The sequence below is a fragment of the Podarcis vaucheri genome, assembly GCF_965113315.1.
Source record: "Podarcis vaucheri genome assembly, chromosome: 2".
In the NCBI taxonomy this organism is placed as follows: Eukaryota; Metazoa; Chordata; class Lepidosauria; order Squamata; family Lacertidae; genus Podarcis; species Podarcis vaucheri.
In genome coordinates, this window is record NC_138760.1 from 54,580,817 (window position 1) to 54,601,109 (window position 20,293).

A 20,293-nucleotide genomic window follows, 5' to 3' on the forward strand; every position below is an offset into this window, starting at 1 on the left:
CTCAATGAGGCCAAACCTAGATTCACAAAATGTTTAGGGGTATGCGTACCCCCAGAAAAAAGCACTGCAAGCAGCCATGTAAGAGCTGCATTATCCCCAAGCAGGGCTGCTTGTGTAGGTCTTTCTCCCGGAATCTATACCTGCTCCTGGAATGGTCTCATTCCACGAGAAAGATGCAAGCAAGTATCACCTCTTCACATGGTTTGGTCATTTCAACGTTACTCCAGTCACACAGGAGCTTCTTGTGAGTAAGTGGCTCCCATGTGGTTGGGAGGAGGAAGAATATTTCAATGAAAGGTGAGAATGACTGGATTTCCTGATGAAAGCAATCCGCTGGTTGTCATCTGACACAGACAGGGTGCAGGGCAGCAGAATAAAGGCTAACTTCCAGAATTGCCCATAGAGGTGGAGGGGAAGGCAAAGGATGATGTGTAATGTGGTGGTAATGGCAGCTTCCCCTCAAAAACAAAACAGCATGGGCTGGCCTTGTGGGGTGTGGGGTGTGGAGAGGAAGGTTAAAATGTAAATTTGGCAGCTGATATGTCATTGTTCCAGGTTCTCTAGTTTCTGCGGAGCAGGACAAGTATGAAAGAAGTGAATCACTCAGTCTCAACACAGGGCCACACGGGTGGCCCATTTTAGCTCCTCTGGCTTTACAACACTGGTGAGATCATGCAGTCTAGTTTTCTCCAGGGTTCATAAAGCTCATGCCCCTGCTCACTTCCCTTTGGGTATGGCAGCACACAACAGCGAGCATGCAAAATATCCAAAGGATTTCTCCCCACCCCCAGCTGGGTTACACTAATCTGTAAAGCTAGTTGCACAGGCTGGTTAGAGCCTACCCAGCAGAATGAAGTAAGCTTTGACATGTGTACAGCAGAGACTGGGCACACTAAAATAGCACTCTAAATCCCCATAGTCTGGGGCCAGCTGCACAAGCAACAAGAGTCTGCAGAGCAACTCCAGGGTAAAAAGCCATAGACTCATCCTCTCAACAAGAGTAGACCAATGAAATGTCCTTTGAATTGCATTTGTTTTCTTATAAAAGCTGTCTTTTCCTTCTTCTTTTAAAACAGTGAACAGCTGTCACATGGCAACAGAAAAATAAAACTGTTTTTTAAATAAAAAACAAAAACAAAACACTAATGAAAATGTTTTAGCTCCTAAACTCAGAAGACGTCCATGGGAAAATAATAATTCCCTTAAAATAATAATAAATAATGTTTTTCTCCTATACATTTTTAAAAAAATCTGTACATAATTATACAATGTAACAAAATACCTGTTGTCCAGAGCAAGGTTGTCATCTTTAGGTTAGATCTTCAGTGAAGGCGAATACAGATCCATGCTTGGATCTGCACATTTCTCATGATGTGAAAATCAAACTCCTAGAGTCCTTCGGTCTACAGCAAAGCTGATAAACATAACATGCAAAGAAAAGCAGAGCTACCACTAATAAGGAAGGCAGTAACATCTGCATGCAGGAAACTGCTGACATAAGCATGGCTGACATCCTTTTGAGGGACAGTTGCACAGGGAAAATATCTGAAGTTCCATTAAAGCATTAGAAAAGAAAAAGAAAAAAGCCCTGCAAAGGTGCTAGGGGTCTCAAACCAGGACCTCCAGCAGGCTCCAACATCTTGCCACCAAGGCAGCATCTCTACTGAAGGAGTTGTGGGTACCACATAAACAGCATTACAGGTCCCACCAGCTGACACAGCACTCAGGCAGCTGTCCCAGCCTAGGGAGCCAATGAATCTTTGCCTAGCTCAATAGAGCCTTAATCCTGGGACTTCCTCATCATTCTGAACAACCCGTCTCCTACCAAGATGGCCCTTCCAGAAGGCATATTTACTTGTTCCACCCTACTCCCTAACTGAGGGCTCTGCTCCTGTTACTGCCTGGGGTCATCAGCAAATACTGATAAACCCTCAGACACACAAGTAACTACTGGTCCATCACACACAGTCCCCGAGCCACAGAGTCAGCTTTTGGCAAAATGGGGCAAGTAAATGAGTCAATCAGTTTTCCAAACACATTCTTCAGCTATAAAGGGTGGTCGAATGTACACGCACGTCAAGATGGCACTTAGTGAACTATTACAGGTGAGTTATTCCTTTCTTAAGGGTTCTGCCTCCTGGCCCATTCTTCCTTCATAGCAGCACTGCCCAAAGTTTGTCCAGATGAAGATCTCACTGACAACGTGTGAGGGGGCAGATGGAGACATCTTAGTGATGGAATCTGTGACTGTTCATCGTTTAATCTTCACATTGTGCACAGTAGATCAGTTTGGTGGGAGCTGCAGGACTTCATACCGCAATCAGTTCCATATCCCTAGGCCACAACGTAGTTCTCTTTGGGCTATTCATGCTCCTCAACATATTTTGGCCAGGAGACATACTAGGGTGGGGGAACATGCATAGCGTGACTGCCACTCTTCTTCTTGCACAGCTGCGGGAGTACATTTCTTGAGTAAAAGCTCACAATTAAAAACAGCTGAGAAAAATAGTATCAGTTCCTTGTTTCTTTTTGGTTAAGCAAAAGTGTGGTTTGATATTAGCACTTCAAGTCAAATTCTGGGAGAAGATTCATATTGTTGCCACACAGCAATACAAAAGAGAGACAGAGACAGAGAGATGTGTATGGACACATCTGTTGCTTACTGTTTGCGCATCACATGCAAAGCACTATGACTTTTCCAGGCATCACTCCGCAGCAACAAAAAAAGGACCTCCTTCCTCCTCTCTGCAGACTGCCTAATCCTTCCGGTTGGGAAGCACATCCTTGCTGTTGCTGCTGATGTCAAATCAGTAGAGGAGAGCACTATGGCAATGCAGACAACATTGATCTGGCAATAGGTTCCTGGTGCACCATCATCTTGCAACTGTCCTGCATGGCAGATCACAGTCTGGGACCTTAGTCAGAAGCAGGACTCTTGGGATTCTGGGTCATTATGGATCGGAAGCTTGTCATGTTCCTGGGGTTGCCCATTGTACAAGACTGTATACCTACAGAAAAGGAGGAAGGGAGGGAAAGACCACATTAGAACAAGTGCAAGGAATGCCAGGGGCGGGGAGAGCCTTTCTGAAATAGGCATTCAGCGTGTCTCTTAACAAGTTACATTTTTTTTTTGGGGGGGGGGGGAGAGAGCCATGACTGGTTAAAGCGATATAAGAGTGTTTTAAATGTATCATGTGGATGTGACCTAAGAACATGTGCACTAAACTACTTGGCTGTGGAGAATGACTTTAATTTGAAATGTAGTGACTAAAAGGAAAACCAAGTATTTCTAGTTATCCTGCATCATTTGGATACACAATTATCAGACACAGTTAGCTGTACAGATTAGCAAAAATCTTTATCCTATTTAGTACAAACACAAACTTCCACTCTCGCCTACTCTCGCCTACTCCAACTTGTGGACGCATCTCCTCAAAGGATCGGACCCATAAGGGAACCCACCTTAATAATATTGTCCTTGCAACCTGGTCAGTTCCAAAATTTAGTAGCAGCACTTTTTACAGGCCAACTCTGCTTGGTATGCAGGCTGATACAAGCTCTCTGGTGCACTGCCCAGTCTGGATGGCAGTACTGAAATATGATGGCCATTTGTTGTGGGAAGAGGCTCAAATTGAGCCCAGAGTTCTACAACTGCACCAACACATCATCACATGCTGATTTTCTATTGGGAAGGAGGTAGCAATCAGGCTTAATCTAGACACCTCTTTCTGCTATCAGTACACAAACCAAGATGGAAGCAGTGCAGTGTTGAACCTCTATTTTTGGGTGGTTGGAGAGAAAAGCACCCAAACAGGACAGGAAATCACCAGCCACACAGATACATCACTTATGAGTTAAACAAGAGAGGGAGGGAATGGCTTAAAGGCATATGGGTACTTTCTGCTAACCTGTAGGTAAAAACTTAACTAAGGATACTTCAAGTTTTAACTAGATAGTCTCCTACCCCACTTCTGAATTTGAACTGGGGCCCTGGGAAAACTTATGGGACAGAAGGTGCAATATAATTTAAAAAAGAAATCTAGAAAAAAGTTGGTGTCAAGTATTATGGCTCGATAATCTTCCTGGCTCACATTTTCTTAAGGTACAAATATACAACTGCAGAAATCAGTTCCACCTGGCTGCTGCAGTTTTAAATAACATCCACTGTTTTTCACACTTCCCATCTCGCTTAACCCTCTTTCCCTTGGTTATATGAAAAAGAGAAAGTAAATAATCCCCAATTCTAATGATTCAGGCTTACAGTTAGCAATTGCTTAGGAGCCCAGACTAGGCTATTTTAGTAGATGTGTTGCCTTGAAATAAGCCTTCCACCATCTGTTCAGCTCTATAATTACAAATGCAAACAACATAATTCACAATTGCATCATAAGAACACAAAGCAGAGAGATTAGGATGACTATGTTTGTTATTGCATGCTGTGAAGCATCTGTTTCTCTATCATTTTAGGGCACAGGTGGGAAGCAAGCCCTGTTGAGAATAGCCTCTGTGTTTTATGACCAGTCAGTAGATCACACTGGAAGGTTTATATGTAGAAGTAGTTGCTGGAAGCAGCTGATTTGACACAATCATATGCACATCAGTTAGTGAACATGAGGCACTTTAAGACTTGTACAGTACATCTAGGAACATGGCTCATCTGCTCCCATCCAAGGGAATCACCCACTAACAGCACCTCAGTCCTATCGGGATAAAGATTCAGTTTATTGGCTCTCATCCAGTTCATTACCAATGTCAAACATTGGTCTAGCACAGGCATAGGCAAACTCAGTCCTCCAGCTGTTTTGGGACTACAACTCCCATCATCCCTAGCTAACAGAACCAGTGGTCAGGGATGATGGGAATTGTAGTCTCAAAAACATCCAGAGGGCTAGGTTTGCCTATGCCTGGCCTAGCATATCCAGTGCCACACCTGCAGATGTAAAGGAGAAACAGAGCCACATATCATCAACATACTGCTGGCAATTATTTTTATGCTGATGGTGCTTCTCTTACCAAATAACTTGAAGTGACTCACATTAAAACAAAATTAAAAACTATAGAAGCCTAAAACACAGCAATACAATTAGAAGGGTAAAAAAATACACAACAAAGCCCTGTTGTGGCTTCATGTAGATGTTGAACAGCACTGAGCCCTGTGGCAACCCCACATTGAAAGCAGCATGGAGCCGAACAACCCCAGGTACCCTCTGGAGAGAGCCATCCAAGCAGGAAGAATCACAAAGGGAAACTACCCATATGCTTTGTGTGCAGAAGATCTCAGGTTCAATCATGCTTTAATCTTTTAAAAACTGAATTTCAGGATGTTTTAACCTAATATCAACCCTCCACTGCCAAGTTATCTGAGAGCTCTCTTTTTACCTGTAGTCCCAAGTTCTATGATCGACAAGGTTTTGGAGAAGAGAAAGACACATTTATTATGAAAAGAAAATGTACGCTTTGACTTCCTCTGCTCTGTTATGGGAAAGCAAACCTTTATTAAATATATTTCCACATCTTCTTCCGCTGCTGAAAGTTTACTGAACCTTTTAGTAAACCTTTGGCAGAAAAAAAGGAAGCAGAAGAACAGACATAATTAATATTAAGTCTTACTTTGTTGTGACAGAGTAGAAGAAATAAAAATGTACTGCTTTTAATAAATCTCTCTCCCCCCCCTCCTCCTCTTGAACCAGAGCAGCCTGAGACTAGTGTTTTTTTACACAGTGTACTGTGGAATGCGTGGACCTGCTGAAGTATGTGACTCATAGGAGTCTAAGAACAGCTTTCAAAAATTGTCAGAAATAATTTAGCTACATGGGCTTTAAAAACTGGACAAAAGAGAAGCATGAAGAATCATTTTGCAACACCTTTCCCTCACAGTTTCTTCTCTAGCTCAGTCTTAGGTATAAGGCCTCTCCACCCCAAAGATTAAAAGGCTGTGTGCATGCACAGGGAAGCAAATCTCTGTATGCATGACCACAGTTGCCTTTAGTCTTGAGATTGAAACCCAGGATTCAGACATAATGGTGCATTATTGATAATAGGATGTTGAGGGAGAAGACTAGAGGGAGGAGTACTCAGATCCATGGGACACAGAGTCAGGTAATTTTTTTTTAAACCAAGTACAATCTGTTTTTTAGATTTAAAAATAAAGCCAGGAGCCAATAATTACAGGGAAAGTTAGCTAAATTCAGCTTTTTTAAAAAGTCTTGCTCACAATTCTAAGACTTTGTGCCAAGATAGAATTTTAGGAAGCAGTAACTTTAGCATCACATACAGGACACAGTCAAAACCGTGATGGTTCAAAGGGCTATTTTGCGTGGTGTGGTCTTTTATTCATCTACTCTTTTTCCATTACCTAATGCAGTCATTAAATCTGCTTTTCAGAGGGTCAGAGATTACTTAGTAGTTTATCTTGCCTTACTTTATCCCAGAAACGGAAATAGCTACGGAATTACGGCTGTTACTCTACAGTCTTGAGACATTTCAGCAATCGACAATAGAAATAGTTCTTTCCGGAGTTGCTTTATTTTAAAAATGAGACAATCTTCCCATAGCTCTAAATTGCTGCAGCATAACAAAACCCCATAAGCATTAGAATACACTTCTGTCAATTCCACACACTTTGTGTCATCACAGATAGTTTGATGCAGTATTAGTTATAGCACAAAGCTGATTTCAAATACAGAAGTTTTTATGAGAATTTCTCAGAGCTCACAACCTCCTGTTGAGCATGAATCATCACAGAAAGCTCTCTCTGGGAAATAGCAACACGATCAAGCTCTGACGACTACCACTTCTGGTTTCTGTTATTTCTTGTGCTCACTTAACTCCCATCAAAGTAATAATATGGAGGACATTCTGTGAGTCTGCAGTCCCTTAATGGTGCACAACCCACCCACCTCTCTACAGAGTTCAGTGGGGGGGGAAGTTTCCACTGATCACCAGTAATTACTAGTTTGTGGTTCTGGTGCTGAGTCACCCAACAGCACATTTCCCCTTGTGCTCAAGGCAACTCCCGGCTGTTATATAGCAGCAGGCTGTGAACAGGAACTAGTCCAAAAGTAGTCAACATAGTGCCTCCAGATGTTGTCCAGCTATAACTCCCATTCTCCCTGATCATGGGCCAAGCTGGGTGGAGCAGATGGGAAATGGAGCCCAACAACAACTGGAAGGGCACTATGCTGGCTACCCCTGATCTAATTCTTTAGAACCTCTTGATGATGTGCTTCAATTGATACCAGTGTCTTTCCCAGAAAGGGCTGGCCCTGCCATGAGGTAATGTGAGGCAACCACCTCAGGTGGCAGGATCCATGGGGGCAGCAAATGTGGGCTCCAAGGAATGCATCGCCTGCTTCTGTTGCTGCTACAACAGCTGTAGCACACTCCTTGGAGGCTGAATCTGCCACTTCCTCGTTGCCCCCCATCCCTGGCGGCTCTACAGTGGCCTCTTGGTGAATAGGAGGTGCTGCTGGTTTCTTCCCACCCTTCTTCCTGATGTAGGTTTTCACCCACCCCTTCTTCCCTGGCAGAGGGGGATGCCATTTTGTGATTTGCCTCAGGTGTCAAAATGTATTGGGCCAGTCCTGTCCCCAGAGATTAGATTCAGAGTCATTCACAAGCACCCAATTGGCACCATCCTAGTTATGTTCCTGTGAGGAACAGCTGTGTTTTTCAAGAATACATTCAGAACTCTTTTTACTCCAACAGACAGGTTGGATCTCACCTCTTGGGTGTGGGAGGATGAGGCTATAAGTACAAAGTGGAGATACTGACTCGCTCAGAAAAAGAAATGTTCAAAACTCATATGCTTATGTGAACCAAATAATCAAACCCATCCTAACATTTGCAGTCTTAGGCTGGAACTAGGCATTTCAAATGACACAAGGTGTCTGCTGAAAAGGGCACAGTGAAAGCGTCCAGATGCTTCAGGAGGCTATGAAGAGAGGGCGGATAGCCAGCTCTTTCAGAATGTGTTAAAAACAAGCTCTTTGCATATTTGCTGAGAAGCGGGAAGAAAAGAAAAACTGCTTTCGTAGTGGCTTACCCACTCAAAAGTGGCTTATCCACTCAAAAAGTGGGTGGGTGGGAAAGAACACACATTTATATTCCTGGGGAAAATAGCCTGGGGGAAAATTTTTGTTTGTTTTGCTTGCTGAGTGAAAGTATACCATCACCTGATGGGATTTAAAAGTGCCACAGTCTTTGTTCCTCAGGAAAATATCCTCAAGAGAAAATCTGTCTCAGTAGCTCACATTTCATTTGTAGGTTTTTATCAATGTTGGTGATTCCAACATTAGATTTAAACTTGCTCATTGTGGTCAATCTAACTTTTCCATCTTGGCCAACAATACTCAGCCTCCTGATCTTCCATAAATTTACAGAGTCTTTGTTGCTTATTTCCCAATTTTATATATTATTATTTTATTTCCTAATTATTCTAAGAAATGGAATGTTAAAGATAACACTGACAGTAATTTTTTGAACACGTGTGTCTAGTATGACTTGACAAACCCTCCTCCACACACCAGTTTCCTCAAAATAAGGACAATGAGAGATATTCTGTTTCTTTCTTGGGGGGTAGGGGAGAAATTTATCTGAAATTTTCTGGGCCTAGTTGCCCCTTAACATATTGTGGCTTGCCAGGAAGTGTGGCCAGCAGAAAGAGAGCCCTGTGCACATAGTAGAACCTTTTTAAATTAAAGCACAAAAAAAGAGTGGTGGAGGTGAAGGAAAACCCTTTGCCACATTATAAGGCTAAGTAAGATAGCTGACAGCTCCTTCAGACATTTCAGACACATCCTCCTACCCCGCCACACTCCCCACCACCTGAATAATCTTCTAGGATCCAAAGAATGGACCAAAAACATAGTCTAGTAAGATGAACAGGAGAATGGAGTTAGGTCAGAAAAATCCTTGGAGACAGGGGGAAATAGAGGAGAAAAGAGAAAGAGAAATTTATGGCCAACTCTCCTTTTAGGCTAGTACTGTAATGGGTTTCTCCTCCTTGGGAGGCAACTGCCCTGAAGGGAATATGAATCCCACTTCTCTAGTTTGGATGCTGCTCATGTCTAAGCAAAAAAGGAACACAAACCCCAGCACTTGTGTGTCTGCTGAGGGACATGGCTGTGAAAGCTCATTTAAGTTGCTTAGTAGAGGTCAGGAACTTGGTGCTCTCACTGCATCCATCACAGTAATCATTATTTGAGCCGGGCAGTTTAAGCATGAAGGGAAAAGAGATTTCTCTGCACCCCCACCTGCTCTCTCACCTAGAGATGAAGCAGGGGGCTTCCACTCTGTCTTTTCCACTTCCTTAAAAATACATTTTTGTGGAGTGGTTCTGGCACTCCAGCACTGCCTTCTGCATCTTCAAGAAGGTTACTGAGCTGCAGCGTATGCTGTTTGTGCACAGCTCCTGTTCTTTTTAGTGCAGTGTGGAAAACTGTTCCCCTGATTTTCACCCTCTGCAATCCTTTTAATGGCATCTGCCAAGATACAATGTCAATGGCAGCTGTCTGACTCCAATGCCCCTTCCCTGTGGAAATCAACATTCTCAGGTTAGGAGGCAACTGATCACTGAACACATAACCTACAGAAAGAGTGCTACCCTGACTCTTTTTTAAAAGTTGGATGCTCTGGTCTGTGAAAAGATGGAAGAGCCACAGAGAAAACACAGATGGCCCACAACTGGGTGCACATTGTGGATGTCCTGCAAAATGTGGATGGACCAAGCATGGCTGTTGTGGAGTGAAAGCCTTGCGTGGAAAGCACTTCATCCAAGGCTATGAAATTATGATTTTTTAAATGGCACAATGTTAAGGATTCTGTCTCCAACAGTTTGTCTATAAAAAGAATCCATTGTAATAAGTTTTGTTATTGTTACTTTTTTTAACAGTGCAGAAAGTTCAGGAGTACTGAAGCAACCTCCTTTCCCCGCAAAGAAACTCGGTTCAAAACTTTGTTCCCTGATCATTTTAAATACAGCCCTAGGTCCTAACCCTAGACAGCTTTCCTGCCCATATCATTTTGTATCTGCATGAGGTTTTAATGCCAAACCAACACCTACCCCTTCTCTCAGAAGCTGCGTTGTGTTTTGTTGCTGACAACTTTGTTCATCACATACTGATTGTTCACAGTCATTCCATAATATCACACCGCCAACCATTGTCACAGGCCTCGCTGCCAGAAGTGAAATAAAATACAGATTCATAACAAGCCTAATTAGGAGAGTAATAATAGGTTTTGTGCAGCCTTCTACTGCCTTAGAAATTACACCCTTTCCCTGGAGGAGGAATTTACCGCTACCCACATTTGTAATGTGGAATAATCTCACAATATGTTTAGTTAAGCTAAAGCAAACTGGTTTAATTCTGTAAATACTACATGTTATCAAATAATGCAACCAGGGTAAATAAACAACCTCAACAATAAGAAGTATTATAAAACTGACATAACTGAGCTTTCCATTTCTTGAAAATTAAAACTTGTTTTGTAAAGTGTTTCCTGGATCTTTCTGCTATCGGTAATCACAAAGAACAAGGGTTTTTGCTATACCAGATCACTGCTACAGCACTCTGCCTTAAAAACTGGGCAATTATATAAGCAAGCAAGGTTCGATGGCAATATCCTGTGTCTGACCATGGCGGTTAGGAGCAGCTGAAAACCTAACCAGAAGCAGGCCACATGTCAACATTTTCTTATGGGTCTAACTTGCAACATCTCTGACATGGTTCATGCCAATATTGATGTATGTTGCTTGGGTGAGAGTAGCCGAGTTAGCATAGGGTTGTGAGCAAGTGTGATGGCAAATTATTATTCTTTTCCATGCACCTATTGAAATATTTGGAGGGCTGTTGTTATTTTCAACACACAGTTTCCTGGTAGACATCCAAATCAGCACATAGCCAGAAATTACAGGTGTCTGACCCTTAAGTGCCCTCAGAGTCCAACAAGCAGATGGTAATAACATAGCAAACCTAGATCTAAGCCACAGTGTTCCTCAAGCTCATGGGTGCATCAAGTTGTTCAATACAACGGTTGTCAAAACAAACAGAAGCTGAAGGTGAGCCGAACCCTTTAATTAAGAAATGCTACTTTAAACAACCTCCTGTAATTGAAGCAGATGAGACTGTGTTTATTACATCAATACAAATTATGATTATTAGCCCAGTGGTGCAAATAAAAACTCAGTGACCCATTCCAAGACAGCCAGTGGTATTATTATTATTATTATTATTATTATTATTATTATTATTATTTACTAAGCTTTTGGGCAATGGCTTTGAGCAACTTAGACTTTAACCTAAGGGTTATATTGTTAATACATATAAGCATTTTAAACTAAAATAAGTCTCCCTTCCAATAAACACAATAAGGAGCAGCCAGATACCCAGCTAATCTTTTTAAAACCCAGTTGCCATGGTTGCATTCACAATCAAGATGCTCACACATTCCAAAAGTGCCTGTCTTTGAGACTGATATAATGCTAGGTGAATTTTTGAAAAAGTACTAGAGGATAGGTTTGTATAGCATCCTTTCACGCAGAAGATGTATTAAACATTTATTCCAAGCTACGCTTGGATAGCTACCAAATGAATCACATACTTTGCAAATCTGGTAGCATCTGAAGGGTTTCCTGAGAATGAGGAATCCCAATACAGTACAGACTTGGACCTGATATAAGATGGGACTTCCATTATGGACCATTCTGCAATTTGCTGAGCTGCAATTACAACAACCTATGAAACAAAAAGTTTGTTTGATGGAAAACTGCTACACAATAGCTTAGACAATTTCTTTAAGTCACGCAACTCAGTTTATGATCAAGTAATGTTAAGCAATTAGTAACTTTAAGCTTTCTATAAGATAGGAGGGATAGGATCTAGCAAATGAGCAGAGGGAGGAGTTTTTTTTTAAGGGGATGAGGCACCTTGATCCACACTGCCACTTGCTTTATTTCACATAGTGACGGCATTTTGAGCATGGCTCTGAAGATAATAACTAATTATTATTATTATTATTTCTACCCAACCCATCTGTCTGTGTTTCCTCAGCCACTCTGGGCGGCTTCCAGCAAAATATTAAAACACAATAATTCGTCAAATATTAAAAGCCTCCCTAAACAGGGCTGCCTTCAGATGTCTTCTAAAAGTCAGATAGTTGTTTATTTCTTTGACATCTGGTGGGAGGGCATTCAACAGGGCAGGCACTACTGTGGTTTTAACCATCAGTATATTTCAAATGGGAGACAGCTATTATTCAGGCACTCTAGTCCCAAGCAACATTCTGAATTGTGCCCAAAAACAAACTGGCATCCAGCACGGGTTCTTGAAGATCTGGCAAACTATGGTCTGTGATGCTTCAGCCAGTTGCATTTTGCACCAGTTGTAGTTTCTGGATAATTTTCAAAGTCCATTCCACACCAAATACATTGCAGTAGTCTAGTGAGATGCTCCCAGGGCATGGATTCCTGTAGCCTTGATTTTCTTCTTTTTTCTTTTTAGTAATAAGAACTTCACTTGGGAAGATAAGAACAGCCGGGTCTGATGAAATCGTAAGTCACAGCTAATGTAGCCCCCATAATAGCCCCCATAAACTCTAATGTGTAATTTTAGGAGTTGATAACGCAGACTTCCATTTAAAAACCAGGAAATTTAAAATGAACCATACAACCATTTCAAGTTTTCAAAGATGTATGTGTAAAAAAACATACCCCAAACTACAAGTATAACATTGTGTCAAAATAGCTGCTAGTTTTAATTTTTGAGAGAAGCTCTCAGGTAATAAACAGGAAACTCCATTTCCTGAAATCACAGAGGAACAAATCCAATGTAATGCTAAGGTGATTGTTCGGTGAGTGCAAGCATTTTTGCATGCCTGGCTAAATTATCTCTCCTCCCTCCACAAGGTGTTTTGGAGGTTCTCCTGATCCCCCAAGCCAATTTGAGGGGGGCAGGCATGCATGGGGGGAGGATGGAGGGGGGGAAGCCCCACTGCACTACTGGAATTCCTTACATGCACATCTGCTAGTGGAACTAGTTAGCTGAATCCAGCCTCAACAGTTTCCTTTAATAATATTAAAAACACCTTGCACTCATAAGTTTACCATTTCAGAGATTCCTTTCTACTTTCTGCCTCGTCAAGGATCATAGACAGGTTTTCAAATATTCTCCACTGCCCCAAATGTAAGAACTTTGAAGGTGAAATACAGAATCTTAGATTCAATTGGTTTCATTTTTACAGCACTGTAAGCTATTGTGGGACAAACACATTCCAACTGCTTTTAGGAGCATTCACAAAGGGAATGGCTTGAAACGTTTCAGAAAGTGCCTGTAGAAGACATGTCACTTTAGCCAGGCAACTTAATTTGCTGTCGGGCTCTTTTGTTTGAGAGACTGGAATTCTAAGTAATTTAAAGGACCACGTCCATAGTGCTTGTTGAGAAAACTAGATAGAGCCACCCACCTATGGAAGCAAAGACTTTTCTCTTAATTTGAAGGGCAGCAATGAGTCCTCTTTTCTGGGCCATGTTTATATTAGTCCTGTCTTTTACTTGTATAGCTGTGTTTTTGGGTTTCTTACTTGGTTGTTTTTAATTGCTTTTGATGTAAGTTGCTTTGGGAGAGACAAGTGACTAGCAAATATAATATAATGGAATGGAATAAATAAATAAATATGCAGAGAAAGATCATTTAGGCGGTACAATTTCTACCACTTGAAGTGTGATTATAACACACATTTCTTCCACACAGCAAAACATATTTTTCAGGATGGGGATGTGGAGAATGGGATGCTCAGTCTAAATCTCATGTCGTGTTTATAACCTTTTGAAAATAAGAAATAAATGGGAACATGGCCTATGCTGAAGCCTTTTTGGACATGCCAGTTTCTTCGTGTGATGATTTTTCCATCCTCCCAGATAATGAATAATTCCAACCCTGACACCCCCTTGTTGCTTCACTGCATTGTACATTCATCTAAATACTTCACTAAAACTAATCTTTGCTGATCTTTTCAAAGTCTCAACATAAGATTTATTGGAATATGTCAGGACTCAGCATGTGCTGGAATAAATGTGACCTTTAAACTAATATTTGGGTTTCTTCCCATCATGGCAGCAATCCTAGTTTTGATATTTTTCACCTTTTCCTTTAGTCATAAAGCATTTTCCACCAGGCATGAGAATCAAACTCAGATTGCAAGTCCCTCAATTGGCAGTTGAAAAGCTCCGTTTGGAAATGGAAGGAATAAAGAATCTCCTAAATGAGAACTGTGCTAGGAATCCATGTGTGACATAGAGATCTCACCATTTTGTTGCATAATAGGAAGAAAAAGCCATTAACAAAGCACTGTGAGATACTGCAGCTATTACTTGAATTTGATTTTCATGGGCAAAGAAAAGTCTAAAGAAAAGGACAGGTGATGCACACTTATTTATTTATACGTGTAGCTCTGCTTCCCCACATTTAGGTGCCCTCAGAACAGCAGAGTTCATTTTGTTCTCAGGCACTATTAGCATCACACAGTTGGGTGTTAAACTCTTGTGACATTTGACAAATGCGCCACAGTGGACCTGTTTATTTCTTAATGCTGCCTACCTAATAAACCAGGCATAGGCAAACTCTGGCCCTCCAGATGTTTGGGACTACAATTACCATCATCCCTAGCTAACAGGACCAGTGGTCAGGGATGATGGGAATTGTAGTTCCAAGCATCTGGAGTTTGCCTATGCCTGTAATAAACTATTGTTTCAAATGCAAAGTCATCTTTTGTTCATAGCTAAGAAAAAAGAAGCAATGAATTATTATTGTGATCAGCCATCTTGAAAAACAGTAAATCATTTGGGTCTTCCGTTCCTATCAGGGGAGCTATTAGCCGATTCATTTGATCTTTGATGTGATTAAATTCCAACATTCAAAGATTTACATGAGCAATTTAAACTTTATTATCTCTGTGGCCGCCTTACTGTTCTATCTTCAAATGGTTTAGAATTGCACATTAATCCCTTGTTCTGTAGATATCTCTGGAGGGTCTTTTCCATGCAATAGCACTTAGCTTTGTGAGAAAATAACTGTATGTAATCATAAAATCTTCATAGCCATCAATAGAACAGTCTGCCATAATGTTAAGCAAGAGTTTCCAATGGCTTGAGCCAATTTAATCATATACTCCTGAATATTTTTTACTATCAAGGGGCAGTTCAAACACCAAAATCAAAGGCTTTTGCTATGTTTGATCATTTATTTAAGCCATCAGATGTGCATACTCAAAGTATCAACCCAGCCAGACAAAAAAAGAAGAGAGAAACTTCTCAAAATTTAAAAGTATTTAAAAACATTATGCAAGACCTTACCATGATTAATTGCTGCAGTTTTAAGCAAATTCTCATTTAATTTCAATAAGAAACCATGAAGTAGTAACCTGTGGATCAGCTGGAAATATGGCAGAAGCTACTGTGTAACTGTGACTCTTAAAGTCAGTCTTACCACTATCTGTATTAATGCAATATTTTTCATCCTCCTTTTATTTTAGGCTATAAGCTCCTCGATGGCAGGCCCTCCTCTATTATTATTTTTTACTGTTGTGCTTATGAATAATCATAATATTTATATAAAGAAAATAATAATGAGTAAGTCAGCTGCCTCAGTTTAACTTATTTTCTTTTAAAACAGAGTTGGATGACATGCTAAGCCAAACCATGGCTTAGTCTAGCTCAGCAGCAAAACAGCAGGGGAGGAGCAAAGTGCCTGTGATCTTTTCAGGAGACTGAATGTTTGCTCATAAGGACTAAGTCCTTAGCACTACATGCCAGCAAGCAGTACATCTCTTAGGCTAAACTACCAAACAGGGTCATCACTAAGACAGAACAGGATCAATACAGGTAGCCCATTTTAAGTTCCTTGGAGGGAAAATGCGACCAAAACATGGCTGGAAAAGAAAGAGCAGGAATCCCAGTGGTCAGGAGCAGTGTTTCAATTACCTTGCCTAGATATTCACTCTCAGTACAATCATTGCACATGTATTAATCCACATTAGGTATCTAACTTTGGCTTCCAAACATTTTGGAAGTCGAATGGATTTCCAGAACGGATTCCATTCAACGTCCAACGTACGACTGTATATGTATCTCGGGGCCAAGTGCAAAACAGTGGCTGAGAGAGCACAGTCGCTCTTATGCAACCTGCCAGCAGAACCCAATTTACCTTCTACTCACCTGTACTCCAGAATACATTGAAATACTGGGAAGAACTGAATGTTGTAATGTTGCAAACATTCCACCGGCAAAAGCATTTCTGCTTGCTTGCTGGTACAGTCTCCCCTCTGCTCTTCTCATGTGCAGTTCTGGGGGTTCTCCTGACACTTCAGAGTGGATTTTGGGGAGGCGGAAAGCCCCAGTGCAAGTCCTTACATGGGCTTCTGCTAGTGGGACAAGTTAGTTGAATCTGGCCCATTTTGTTCTTGTGTATAGGACATCCCCTGGGGATGTAGACTATCTCCAAGGTCAATGTCAGCATGACCTTGTCCAAATGCCATCTTCTCATAGCAGAAGGGCAAGCGACATCCAATACTTCCTGCCTTTGAAAGGAAACTGCCCTTGTGCGTTAAATGTGAAAAGAGCAGAAAGACAGAATGAACCAAAGTGTTGCTAAATTCCCATGATGTTCTTTACATGAAACCTATAGTAAACATCAGTACAATACAATTTCTTCAAAAGCAGGCAGAGTATTTGCCTGGCAAAACAGCATGCTCAGAGGGGCTTGTATGGTGAAGCCTGATACGTTGTGCACCGTGCACACTGCATTTAACAGGTGTGCTCTCTGACAGTGTGACAGCATCTCTGATGGTGTGACATTGCTGCACACCAGGCTGCCTTCAGTTCACTGCATCTTTTTTTGTATGAGGTAGAAGTTTTCCAAGGTTCAGTAGTCAATGCTTTTAGAATAAATACCCCTTAGGTACTTCACACAACATTTACTGTCACCAAAGCTTTCTCGGTGTAGTTGATGATTAAACACAGCAGCAAAGAGCTGGCATGTAGATGAGAACAATTTCCTAGACAAAATTAGCTTCCATGCAGGCAAAAGTGCATCAGACAGCAACTAACGAGTACTTTAACTGAACTGCAGAAGACCCTCTAGAGAGATAAAATATATATATAACAAAGCTATGTCTCTGAAGCCTCTAGAATTCTAATGCAGAAATGAAGTGGGGTTTTCTCTCTCTTTCTCTCTCTCTCCTTTGATGTCTGCTCTGGGATACTTGAGTCATGTTGTATTTCTCTCTAGAACTGCATGTAAGATAACAATTAGGGAGACCTGACGAGTGGTGGACCTTGGGATCTCAAATTTCAGTAGTGCCCTGTGCAACTCTGAAAGTTCCTCCAATCAGCAAACTTCCTTTGAGCCCAGATATAATATGGTCTGCCACAACATAACATGCCAATGGCTTCACAAGTGATATAAACCTTCATTAACTATATGCTAGCTCCTTACAATACTACCGTAGCATACACTGACTATTGTCATCAGATCAAGGCCTGCTCCATACTCTCTCTTTGTGATGAGCAAAATAATTCTCAAACATTTGGGGATGGCTCCCAAGTGAGCTCAGAACCAAGTACCACAAAGGAATGTGAAAGAGGTTGCAAAATTCATTTTGCATGGCCTTTAGCAGTTAAAAGGAAAATTATGGCCATGAGATATATTTCCCAGTGGTTGCTATACTACAGCTCCCATCATCCCTGACCATGCTGGTTGGGGCTGATGGGACTTGTAGTCCAAAACATCTGGAAGGCACCAAGTTCAGGAAACCTGGGCTGGGAAATCTGTGGCTCTGCAGGTGAAGGACTCCTACTGCCATCAGTTCCAACCAGCATGGCCAATGGTAATCACCAAGAAGGCTACACTTTCCCCTGCCTTATATAAATATACCTTATGCTTCCCTCACTCCATATTTTATTGTGTTTTTAACCAACTTGGTATTGAAGTACAACTGTGAATTCCTCTTAATTTCAGACCAGCCCCTCCCCCGCCCAATCCATCATTGCATTGGCAACTTTCATGCTGAGAAAGTTAACAGCCTCTAATTTGGATATTTTCATGAAAATTTATTCAGAGAACTTGAGGGAGAGAATGTGTGTGTTACTGAACAGACTGTTCCAGATATGCATCTTTATGAATCAGTTTGTCACAGCTGTATCTTTGAGCCAATGAGAGCCATCTGCACTGCTCACTTCCATCCTCTGTTGTAAATCACTTCGCCTAATTAGTTCCAATTAAGTGCTTCAGGCAATCTCTTGATCTCAGTCATTTTCTTCATTTAATTGTAGTAACACATTGTGCTATCCTTAGGATCATCACTTTCCACAGTATTTTAATTCAGTAGCTAAAGGGGTTAATTGGCCTGCAGGGTATACAGAAGGACATGATAGGAACCTCTGCCCTCCTGCTAGTCTCAAGTAATTAATAATAATTAATTATTCTTCATACAAAAAATATTTCTACAGATACGGATGCATTAAGATGTGGGGAATATGGCTTTAGTTTTCTCACTATAACACTGGCACTTCTGCCTCATTTTCCAGTGTTCCCTTCACATTGCAGTGCTTGTGTTATGAAATTGTGGATTTTTGACCAGTATACTAACATGTCACACTAAATTTCATTCACAACAGTAGGAATGCTGTGACACAACAATCAACACTGGACAACATCATCACTCTCCTATCTTTTCCACACATAGAATCGTAGAACTGTAGAGTTGGAAGAGACCCTCAGGTTAGATTATCTAGTCCCATCCCTTGCAATGTAGGAATATGCAGCTGTCTCATATGGGGATAAAACCTGAAACTTTGGCATTATCAGCACCACACTATAACTAACTGAGCTATCCAGGCTGCTTCTGTTTCCCCTTTGATTCCTGTATAAAAACAACAGAAAACCCCACTTGCTTTTCTGAGTTAAGGTGGCAGCATTCCCCTCCCCCGGAATCAAATAACATGGAAATGAACACTTAAAATGCACCACATTCCATCGGTTTTCTTAAAGTGGCTTTTGCATTACAGTGGTAGCCCAGGTTACAGACGCTTCAGGTTACAAACGCTTCAGGTTACAGACTCCGCTAACTCAGAAATAGTACCTCGGGTTAAGAACTTTGCTTCAGGATGAGAACAGAAATCGTGCGGTGCAGTGGGGGGGGGCATTAGCTAAAGTGGTACCTCAGGTTAAGAACAGATCTCTGGAATAAATTAAGTTCTTACCCCAAGGCACCACTGTATGTGAAACTGTAAATATAATGTTGAAATCACAGTTAGGGAAACATCAGAGAAATGGAATGAAGTGCTGCGTGAACACAGCCAATGGCATGCAGGTCCGGGGAGGTATTCTCTAATGATTCCCATCAGCGCAAGAAATTCTGTTTGTACAACAAGACTTCCCTCCCATGCCCTCCATACCATCCACTCTCAAACCTGCTGCAGGTGGTTGAGGGAAAACCTAGAGCAGATCTAGGGGGGTCCACAAGGGGGGGGAGAATATTCCATTGTGCAAGCAGAAATCCTTCTGCTGATGGAACTTTCATCTCAGTGGATTCCACCCCCCCCCCCATCCACTCTCAAACCTGCTGCAGGTGGTTGAGGGGAAACCTAGAGCAGATCTAGGGGGGTCCACAAGGGGGGGAAGAATATTCCATTGTGCAAGCAGAAATCCTTCTGCTGATGGAACTTTCATCTCAGTGGATTCCACCCCCTAACATAAGACATACATACAAATTGCACCCATGTTGTAAGGACTTCATCCTCACACATTCATTAAATCATCACCATTGAATGCTACAAGAATGACCAATTCATTACTCTTCTTATTCTGTAAAAATGACCATGTTCACTGATTTTATTGAAGCTAATGACTTGAGAGTAAAACAGAAACAAAACCCAATGCACATAAGCCAGATTTACCCAAACAGGCTATTCTCAAAGAGCACAAATTTGAGATGTGTATATACAGAACAAGCATGGCGAGTCAAACTAATAATCTAATAATAAATAATCCCTCATTGCAGGGCTAAGATAAAACACACATTCTGTGCAAGAGCTTCTATCTGTGTCAGAGGAAACACATTCTAGATCAATTTGTACTGGTGAAAGTATCGTGTAACTTCATTGACATTAGACCACCTCACTGCTACCTCTGACAGTTTGGTGAATGTTAAGTGCACACTACCAACAAAACTAAACCTTTGTCTGGAATTCATTTACGGACTACCGCAGCATTAGATGATAATTGCTACATTTTAGGTA

General features: G+C 41.4%; 1 protein-coding gene across 7 annotated transcripts in view; it reads right to left on the reverse strand.

Annotated features, from left to right (window-relative positions):
• Window positions 1-1,863: 1,863 nt before the first annotated feature.
• Window positions 1,864-20,293, reverse strand: part of HTR4 (5-hydroxytryptamine receptor 4) — a 153,504-nt gene continuing 135,074 nt past the window's right edge. For 6 of the 7 annotated variants that reach the window (XM_082213068.1, XM_082213066.1, XM_082213071.1 and 3 more), the window contains one exon: window positions 1,864-3,008. In XM_082213068.1, coding sequence (XP_082069194.1) covers window positions 2,921-3,008 — 88 coding nt within the window. In that variant the 3' untranslated portion in view covers window positions 1,864-2,920. The remainder of the gene's footprint in view (window positions 3,009-20,293) is intronic. The other variant, XM_082213072.1, reaches the window with a different exon arrangement.